A 10,148-nucleotide genomic window follows, 5' to 3' on the forward strand; every position below is an offset into this window, starting at 1 on the left:
GGCCGCACGCAGGCTGCGTGCGGACGCCGATCCGCATGGAATAATTTTTCCGGTTAGGAGATGATTTGAGGAAGGGGTAGGTAGGTAGACGAGATTGATGATCAGGGGAAGAAAGCTATGGTTGGTGGGCTTTGCACGCCAAAAAAGGCGACTTTAATGGCATTATGTGACATGAAATTTAGGAGAAATTGTTAATATTGTTGGTATTTATTATAATATTGGTGATATTATGACGTAATAATATCACAATATCACTAATAATATCACAAATATCATCAATCTTAACAATGCCATCAAGATGCAATATTTTCTTAAAACTTTTGGGCTTGATAAGTATTAAGTAAATTTCTAAATCAAAATTTATTAAATTATGAAAAGTTAAATCTCAAAATTTATTTGGTAAGAGATCTTATAAATTAAGTTAAATTTTGTTAAATTGTTTGGCAACCTTTGCTTAAATTTAAAAGGGTGTTATATTGATTCAAATAAAAAAAATACGATTAAATTTAATTATTTTTTTAATATGATTAAAATTAATGATTAAATTTAACTTAAATTTATTATAATATTTTGATTAATAATTAATTATTTATTAGACTAATTATTAGGAAGATGCCAAATTTCAGGAGAAAAATTATAACGAAAATATTGGGAGATCGACTGTGTTGAATGTTAGTAGCCCTATGATGAAATGCATTAGACATAATTATTCCTCTGATATAAAATAATATTTGAAGATCAGGTAGATATGAGAAGTATGGATGTATGAAAAAATAGACATAATCGGATGGTTTTCCAAAAAATACTTTGAGCTCTAATACTTTCCACAATCAAAAATTCTTTTCTAAAATATGATAAAATATGACTTATTCATATGTTTTGGAAAGGATGTTTTGGCCATCTTTTTAAAAATATATAGAAATACACTAAAATTAGGTGGTTCAAATTGCTACCGCTCTCAACCTAAAAGTGAGCAGATGATCATGGACGTAAGCTTGTCGATTTCATATTATATAGCTTTATGACGATTCGAGGCAACATTGTTATCTTGGGTGCTTCAACATGATGATTGGGCCCACAATGAGTTAACAATGAAATCATCTTCAATTATAGGTATTTTTGTCATGCTCCAAGTGAATTTGTCTTACTTCATACGCTAGAAATACAAGTACTACTTTAGTTCTTCCATAGTGGTTGTAATAGCTCATGACATATGTAAGATAATCATAATAAAAGTAATACTAAGTCTATTATAAATATTAATAATATGTTTACATATGATGATAATATGTCATTAATTATTAGTCACTAGTTGTAGGGATTATGATATGCTAAAAATGTTCTATAGAAAATATCACATGCACAAAACTACAGTTTTTACCATCGATGTTGGTATGTCTTACCAATTTTATTGGCTAAATTAAATAGAACCATTAATATAGAAGTTATAGATATATTTCTTACCTTTCCATAACACATAAAAACATAAATATTGGATAAGAAAAAAAATTATTTAAATTTGGTATTTTTATCAAATATTGCCATATCTATAATTTAACTCACCATTTTATTTATTGTTTTGTTATCTTAAGGACTGAATTGGACAAAGTCATCAATATTAAAGTTGTGGAGGATTGTTTGAGCTTTCCATAACATATAAAAACATGTAATTTCAATATGAAAGGAGAAGTTATGATTGAAATATTGGAAGTTGGTCAACTTAGCATATATATATATATATATATATAATCATATTGTATAATTTAATAATATTATAATTGGTATTACATAAAATAAGAGTATCAAGTGCATGGAGAAAGGGCTGAAAGAGGATTTGGATTGGTTGGAATGGATGGCCAGATAGTTGATAAGGGAAATGGGCTTAAAACACTTTTTCCCTTCAGAAACTTGCTAAGTAAATATGTGGATAAGTGCTAGGCAGTAGAGAAAAAGGAGGGGAAGAAAGCTAGGATTTTAGTCAAGCTTATTGGTGAAGACAATTTCCTATATTGTTTTGCTCTCAAAAGGTAGGATGCCCTTTACTTATCTTAGATTTCATTGAAGTTAACTTTTGTGTGATACATATTAGTGGGACATGAATTTCTATTCATGATTTATAGATCTTTTATGTTGAAAGCAAGTTTGATGTATTGAACTAGTTTAAAATTTTACATGAATTTTCAAGTCACTATTCCATGTCCATATTTTAATCTGATTTGTTTCATTGGTACTTTCATCTATATAATTTTGTTTATAGCATAATCAATAAGAAAAAATTACAATATAAATTAATATGAAAAGTTGGACTACTATATATGAGCATAATGTCACAAAATGAACTAGCCAAATTATATGGAAGGTTTCAAAATATACAATGATTTAAATTAAGGTTTCATGAAAATATAATAATTATATTTTCATGAAACCTTAATTTAAATCATTGTATATTTTGTTACTCTAATGATATAATTATTAAAATAAGTAATTATTATTTATATATGCATTGAAATACATGATTATATTCATGTTATCCACATAGAATGCATGCAAGCTAAAACCCTACTTAAAATTAACTTTTTTACACTTACCAAATATGATTTTTATATTAATAGGAAATATTATAAAATGAATTTTGATTTATAAAAATATCATTTTGATTGAGAAATAATGGATCATGAAAGAATACTTCAATCACGGCTTATTCATGATGTGTGTAATGGTATGCATTATTTAAAATTTAAGTACAGTTGAAATGAAGAATGTTAAACATTGCATGGTCAAAATGCATGTAAAGTGAAATTACGGCTAAATGAACGATGTCGGGTGGGTAGATCTCAAGATTTCCTGATGTAGGAGGGTAAACTAACGAGTTTTCCTACATGATAAAAAAAGAATACTAACAATTGGTTCTCTATATGATGTAAAGGGGCGTGAATAATAATATAAGGGTTTGGGTGGTGTGTATACATGATACAACATGATTATGATGTTGATGTGCAATATGATGATGATCATAGACATGATGAAGAATTCTCACAGTGCTATTATGATTATTAATAATATCAGGAAAATGTAATATAACCAATCCAAAGATTTATTTAAAATGTATGATTCGTGCATTTTGTCATGATAAAAAGTAAGCATTTTCAAATATGTATATGACCATTTTAATGTGAAACAAGCAAGAATTTAAACTATGTACCATGTTTCTAATTATGATCAGAATCAGCATCGTATAAATTAAGAAGTGAATGATATTTGTCTTCATGAAAAAGATAAATTTGCACATAGTATTTCTTTGCATGTAGTTTTCTTTTTCAAGTGATGAATTCATAGAATCATTATGCTTAAATTTATCACATCCACTTTTGTCACTTATTTTAGATAAATGAAAGAAAATGATAAATATGCAAGACTACTTAGTAGAATAATTAGTATATATACATGTATTTGATGTTTAGAAAATAGTGGATATATGTATGTTATTATTTGTAGACAATTATGGTGTAATTTAGTGTATAAATGCTTGCTATTGTATAATTATGGTTGTGTGAATTTAAAACTTTGTTTTATAGACTGAGTATGGCTCTGTATAATGATTTCATGAATCCTGAATTTTGGAAGGATAAGTATTTAAGTTTATGCAAATAAATATTCAGTGTATAACAAAAGAAATATCTATCTCTCCATCTGCTAGGTTCCGACTTAGGTAGTTCATATTATTTATGACTTCTATAAGTTGGGTTGTGACAATAGTGAGAGACCCATGTTGTATCATTATGGTTGAAAGTCCAAAATAGGATGATGGCAATGTATTATATGGGAGAAACCCTTTGCAAAATATCCTCATCCCACATGGCAAAGTTGTCCCCACAAGGAGTTACAACCAATGGTTAAGAATGGTAGAAATAGAAAGAGCTACATGTTAATTCCTTCCTGTCATTTTAGTTCTGTAGAGACTTTGAAATATAATCTTCATGTTTTGAACAAATATGAGAATAATTAGAGAGCCCGAATATTATGTTTTAGGAAATTCAGAATTAACGGTCATTAACCGAATCAAGGAAACTTCCTGAGTGTGGTGTGAAATAGGATAGTGCTTTAGAAGTAAGGTGCTCCAACTTATCCAAAAGCTTTGTTGTGATAGAAATGGTGCATAGTTAGCCTTTAAAAATCATGCACGACACCCACACGAGTCTAATATGTTTGAGGCAACTGTAGCTTATTGAATAATCTGCTGATAAGCTGATTAAAAATAATCTGCTGATAAGCTAGGTGCGGTGACTATTACAAATTTTTATTTTTTTGAAAAAATCAGACTGTTGCCAATAAGTTGTCACCGCTTCTAGATAGGTGCGGTGTTAAAATGATGTTTTATGCATTTTGAAAACGCATAAACTACCAAAACGCAGTTTACCCAAACATGTCAGGTGTGTTTTCAAAACGCCACCGCACCAAATATGCTGCCCCAAACGGGCCCTCAACCCCACAAGGCCGCTTGCAATATGATTGTGACTCCACCACGTCAGCCTAAGCTTGCCATTGATTTAAGGACAACCTAAAGTTTTTTGGACTCCAAACTCCTCCAAATTTAAAAAAAATATGTGATCTTTTAATTGCTTCTCAAAAACTTCTAGCCCAATTTCAATACTATTACCAAAACAATTTCATTCATGAGAAAGTGAATAAGGTATTTGCACATTTTTGGCATATAGTTTAAATAGATTTTTTTTCCCCGAGAAAGAAGAGCCCAAAAAGCAATATACATGATTCAAACACGTGACATCACCATAAATTTCACTATTTAAAAGTTAAAATAGTGATATTCTTTGTGATACAAAAGATTTGGATGATAAAAATGTAAAAAAAGCAAAGTTTTTGGTGTTAGATTTGTAAATACCTAAGAATTTGGCTATGAGGCGCAAAGGAAACTCAAAAACTTTACAAATTGAAACAATAGTTTATTTCATTTTTCCAAATATTAAAATGCTGAAAATAATACTCAATTTTATCATAAAATATGATATAATATTATAACAAAATTTTAATAAAACGCAACAATAATACCAAAATTTCAAAATAAACCCACAATCAACCATGCTTGCTTATAAAATAAAAAAAATAAACTAAATTTCTTGCATGCAAAATTTTAACTTATTATACAAGTAACCCTACATCTTTTTATAATTTAAAGTCTCACTAACAAGTAAAAGCACATCTTATTGCATTTTTGTGTATAAATACATGTAAATATAAAATAACTAAAAAACAGTAAATACAAGAATGCATAATACAGTTGCCTACGCTTCCATCACACATCGATTTTACATCAAATAAGGAGATTACCCAACACATTGAGATACTTCATTTTGTCTTCAACCGATGTGCTACGTATTCGAGCATAATTACGGAGACCTTTCACCTCAACATGTCAACATTAAGTTTCAACTAACATTTCCTGCTTGCATAAATTGTGCCTCAGAGGTGAAAATTGAGTATATTTTGACCGAGAAAGAGAACGAGAGAGAGAGAGAGAGCGAGAGCGAGAGCGAGAGCGAGAGCGAGAGCGAGAATCTTAGGCATTATACTTGAAACTAAAATCAAAGAACATAGGAAGGGGAGGGAATTAATACTTAACCGGCAGGTGATAGGTTTAGGAAAATTGAGCTTCAAGGATTCGAAATAGAAAAGAGTAAATGATCTAAACAGGAATTGATGGGCATAATTAGGGTTCGGAGCTGAAGCATCAAGGAAAAAGGAGCCATTGCATGCCAGATGAACAAAAATGATCAAAATGACAAGAGGAGGTCAAGGAGGAATGACTGTGGAAGTTTTAAGAATCTCATACATGGAGATTATGTTTTCTATGAGTAACAGTATGATGATCACCCATTCCAGAAGATCGGATTTTTTGTTTTGAAGAACTTCCTGAAGGAAATGGATGTTGTGCTGCAAGGACCAAAACAATTTAAAATTGATTAGACAGGTGAAAACAATACAACAACAACAACAAAGCCTTAATCCCACTACGTGGGATCGGCTACATGAATCCTTTGGCTCCATTGTGTCCTATTTAGTGTCATATTTTCATTTAGTTCTAATAAATTAATATCATTTTTTATACAATAAGGCCAAGTCTTCCTAGGTTTACCTCTGACTTTCTTAACAAAAGTCGAATCTAAAACATCTACTCTCCTAATCGGATCATCAGATGGTCGACGTTTAATGTGCTGTCTACAGAGAGAGTTCAGAATAAGCAAATAGACTAGTTTTAGTTGTAAATCTGAGGAAGGTTACATACATGCCACAATTCTCATGTATTTACATATCTAAACTTTAATGTTTGATATTTACATTTGTAACATTTTGGTGTTAAAAACCTATGCATGAAAAGGTGTATTTGACTTCTAAGAAGTAATAATGATGTTTTTTTATTTAATGTTAAAGTTATGAGAGTAAATATGAAAGTTTAGGTGTTAGATATGTAAATATAGAAGAATTGTGTGGTCTGTATGTAAATGCTCCTTCTAAATATTGCAATGAGGACAGTAATGGAGATGCAAATGTTTACTTTACCTCGACAAATTTGAGTTTAAAGTTCAGGCTCCCAAAACGTTGAGCAAGTTCATACTCTTCACGAAGATACTCCAATATCTGGGCATAGTTTGAATTTCTCCAAGCAATCTCGGATCTAATTGAGACAGGAAAATACAGTTGAGTTAATCTCTGTCTAAAGCTCCTATACAAACTCTGAATCTACCCATAACTGGACATCTCTCGTGTACAGAAATAAAGGGGACCAATTCTAATGTATTTACAAATCTAACGCGTCTACTTTACTTTTTCACATTTATACCACCTAAATCATTCATATCACATCAAAACTACCATCATTTTAACTTTTAGAAGTGAAATACATTTTTTCATGCATAGGTAAAGTGGTATGCATGTAAAAATTGAAGTTTAGGTGTTAGATATGTAAATATAGAAGAATTGTGTGGTCTGTATGTAAATGCTCCTTCTAAATATTGCAATGAGGACAGTAATGGAGATGCAAATGTTTACTTTACCTCGACAAATTTGAGTTTAAAGTTCAGGCTCCCAAAACGTTGAGCAAGTTCATACTCTTCACGAAGATACTCCAATATCTGGGCATAGTTTGAATTTCTCCAAGCAATCTCGGATCTAATTGAGACAGGAAAATACAGTTGAGTTAATCTCTGTCTAAAGCTCCTATACAAACTCTGAATCTACCCATAACTGGACATCTCTCGTGTACAGAAATAAAGGGGACCAATTCTAATGTATTTACAAATCTAACGCGTCTACTTTACTTTTTCACATTTATACCACCTAAATCATTCATATCACATCAAAACTACCATCATTTTAACTTTTAGAAGTGAAATACATTTTTTCATGCATAGGTAAAGTGGCATGTATGTAAAAATTGAAATTTAGGTGTAAGATATGTAAATACATGGGCATTGAGCGGTATGTAGTTAAATCTTCCAAAAATAAATGACAAAACATCATCATAAGTTACTGCCGTAAATACAAGAAAGTGAAATGACACCAAAAAACACCTATAGGAAAGCAATAGCAGTGTTCCGAGTAAGAAGACGTTTGTTATCACCATTATCTCTCAGTCACTCACGACAAGTTCACAATCTCAATCTCCAATGATGGTGATAAAAATAGTATCGAAAAATGGGCAAACAGTCACCTATCAAATAGACCAAGCTTTATTATTACATCAGCTAAGTTTGAGTTCGCCTTCCCCACCAGTTGAAAAAGCTTCTTTCTTTTCATGGTAAACGTTCCAGTCTTTTCCATACCACGATTGATGTCTGTAAATTCTTCAACCATATCATCAACCTAAAAATCAAAATCATAAGAAAAAAATGAAAGAGTATAAACAACTATTAAGACCCTTTGCACAACGAGCGATTATTGCATCACCCGCCTCGTGGCAAGTGGACCCCACTGTAATACACTGGTTGGAAAGGTTTTTTAGATGAGTAAGTCCCACTTGCCACGTCGCACAATCCCACCAGATTCCGAACGCAAATTTTGATTCCGGACGGATGTAATAATTTTTCTTGTGCAACAGCTCTCTTCTTAAGATCCACATGAACTAACTACTTTCTCGGATGCTACTCTTGCATAACCTGGCATGTCCTAATTTTAGTTTAATTTTTCTTGAAATGAAAATACATATGAGAAAAAAAAAATTTAAAACAGTACAAGTTATATAAAATCAGTCAAGGGAAAATTATAAAATTCCCTACTTAAAAAGAGCAATTATATAGATAACACCGAAATTTTTGTTATTTACAAAATTAACATCTTCCTACCTCCATTTTTTTAAATCCTCGACGAAATACTGAAATTCATAATAAAGCCGCAACCTACATTTTTTTGTCTTTTGTCAAACACCCAACAGTTTAATTGTGGCATGCACAAATCCTCAAGTTTCATTTTTCAAGAAAAAAAAAATGTCACGGGTGTTAATTCTGTAAATAAGGTGTAGATGTTACATATGCACTGTACTCCATTATACAACAGATTCAAATTGCCATTTAATTTCTAGAAAAAAAATCAACCCATTTTATTTCCTTCTGTACGTAAAGCTTTTATCTCCTTGTTTAAGGGTAGGACATCTATTCTCTGAGTTCGTATCGAAAATTGATAAACTCAATACATACATGAATTCATTCATACAAAGACAGTATATTAGCCTAAAATCCTTGCCCAAAGAGTATACCAATTGACTAGCTAATTAGTCTGTGATAGTGGTACAACATCAAGGCTAGAACACTTAAGATCAGAAGCACAGATGAGAGTGAACAATGGAAGCCAGAAAATGAGGTCGGGGTAGAATACTTGGGAACTTGCATTGTTGTATCTCCCTTAATGTTTTAGTGGCTGTACGCCTTGGTCCTTCGACAAAGTATTTGGGGGATTAAAGGTTAAAAGCTTCAAGTCCCAAAAAAGCTCCCTTGGTTTTTTAGCAAGGATCATATCCCCTTTAACACAAAACAACCGGCTACTTCATATTAAATACGCTCTTATTTTCACTGAGACTTGGATTTCCAAGCTAGTCATTTCATTTGCTTTCTCGATTGTGGGCAAATTTGTTTAAGTCACCCAAGCTTAGACTACACGTACATTTATATCATACTTACATTTGACTGAAGATGACCATGTTGCACCTCTTGATCCTCTTCATATTATTTAATAATTATCATTAAAAGGTAACTTTAGACTTTTCCCACATTGATCCTACCATGCAGGTGGCTTTATTACACATATTTTTAAACAGGTCTTCTCATTTTGACTCCTCCATGGAACCGCTTATCACTCCTATGTGAATTTCTTTTGCTCGATTTAGTTTACAATACTTCAACCAATCTATGCTGTACTTTTTAGGCTCTATATTTGGCAAACCCTTGCAAGTGGATACTGCTACTCTCTGACTTTATAAATCAAGTGCAGCAAGAATTTTGATCGAAATAGGTGTTACTACTACTCTGGATAAGGAGATCATGAATGAATCCCCCATTTTGGGTCTGTAGGTTGAATTTGAAAGCATTTCCTCCTATGATTCTTCTTGCAAATCAGGTTAACCTAACAACTATCAATGCCTATTCAACCGTCACTCAAAAACTGAGTAAATTATACGTTAATATTCCTTAAATTCGGGAACAAGGCGAGCATACAAATGATCAAATATATATTAATTTGTGGTGGAGATAGCATTACCTACAACAGTTCAAGATCATGCATATACTTCGGATCCAACGATAAGTCATATCATGGAATCTGAGTCTTCTAAGCCTTCCTGTCCTCAGCACCAAAGATGGAACCATCTTATTAGTATCCAAAAACATTGAGCCAGATTCGCATAATGTGTCCTCCATCCTCATCATAATTATTCATCAATGTTTACCAACCTAGAAGTAAGGCTACTCACTAATCAAATGGACAACATCTCTAATGTAATAATTGTCTTTTTGAGTTTAAATCTCCATCTAGCTATTCCTAATAATTGCTCCATTTTGACGTCATTTCATTTCATGGTTATAAAATTTAGACTTCAACAAAAAAAAAAAAAAAAATTCAGATATTCAGATCATTATTTAGCA

General features: G+C 31.5%; 1 protein-coding gene across 1 annotated transcript in view; it reads right to left on the minus strand.

The window, feature by feature from the left end:
- Positions 1-5,200: 5,200 nt before the first annotated feature.
- The window catches only part of LOC110023341, a 14,093-nt gene continuing 9,145 nt past the window's right edge, over positions 5,201-10,148 (minus strand). Inside the window, exons 5-7 of the mRNA XM_020722703.1 lie at positions 7,727-7,878; positions 7,071-7,185; positions 5,201-5,949 (exon numbers count right to left, since the gene is read on the minus strand). Coding sequence (XP_020578362.1) covers positions 5,809-5,949; positions 7,071-7,185; positions 7,727-7,878 — 408 coding nt within the window. The 3' untranslated portion in view covers positions 5,201-5,808. The remainder of the gene's footprint in view (positions 5,950-7,070; positions 7,186-7,726; positions 7,879-10,148) is intronic.

This window comes from Phalaenopsis equestris, unplaced genomic scaffold (genome assembly GCF_001263595.1).
Source record: "Phalaenopsis equestris unplaced genomic scaffold, ASM126359v1 Scaffold000224, whole genome shotgun sequence".
Lineage (NCBI taxonomy): Eukaryota > Viridiplantae > Streptophyta > Magnoliopsida > Asparagales > Orchidaceae > Phalaenopsis > Phalaenopsis equestris.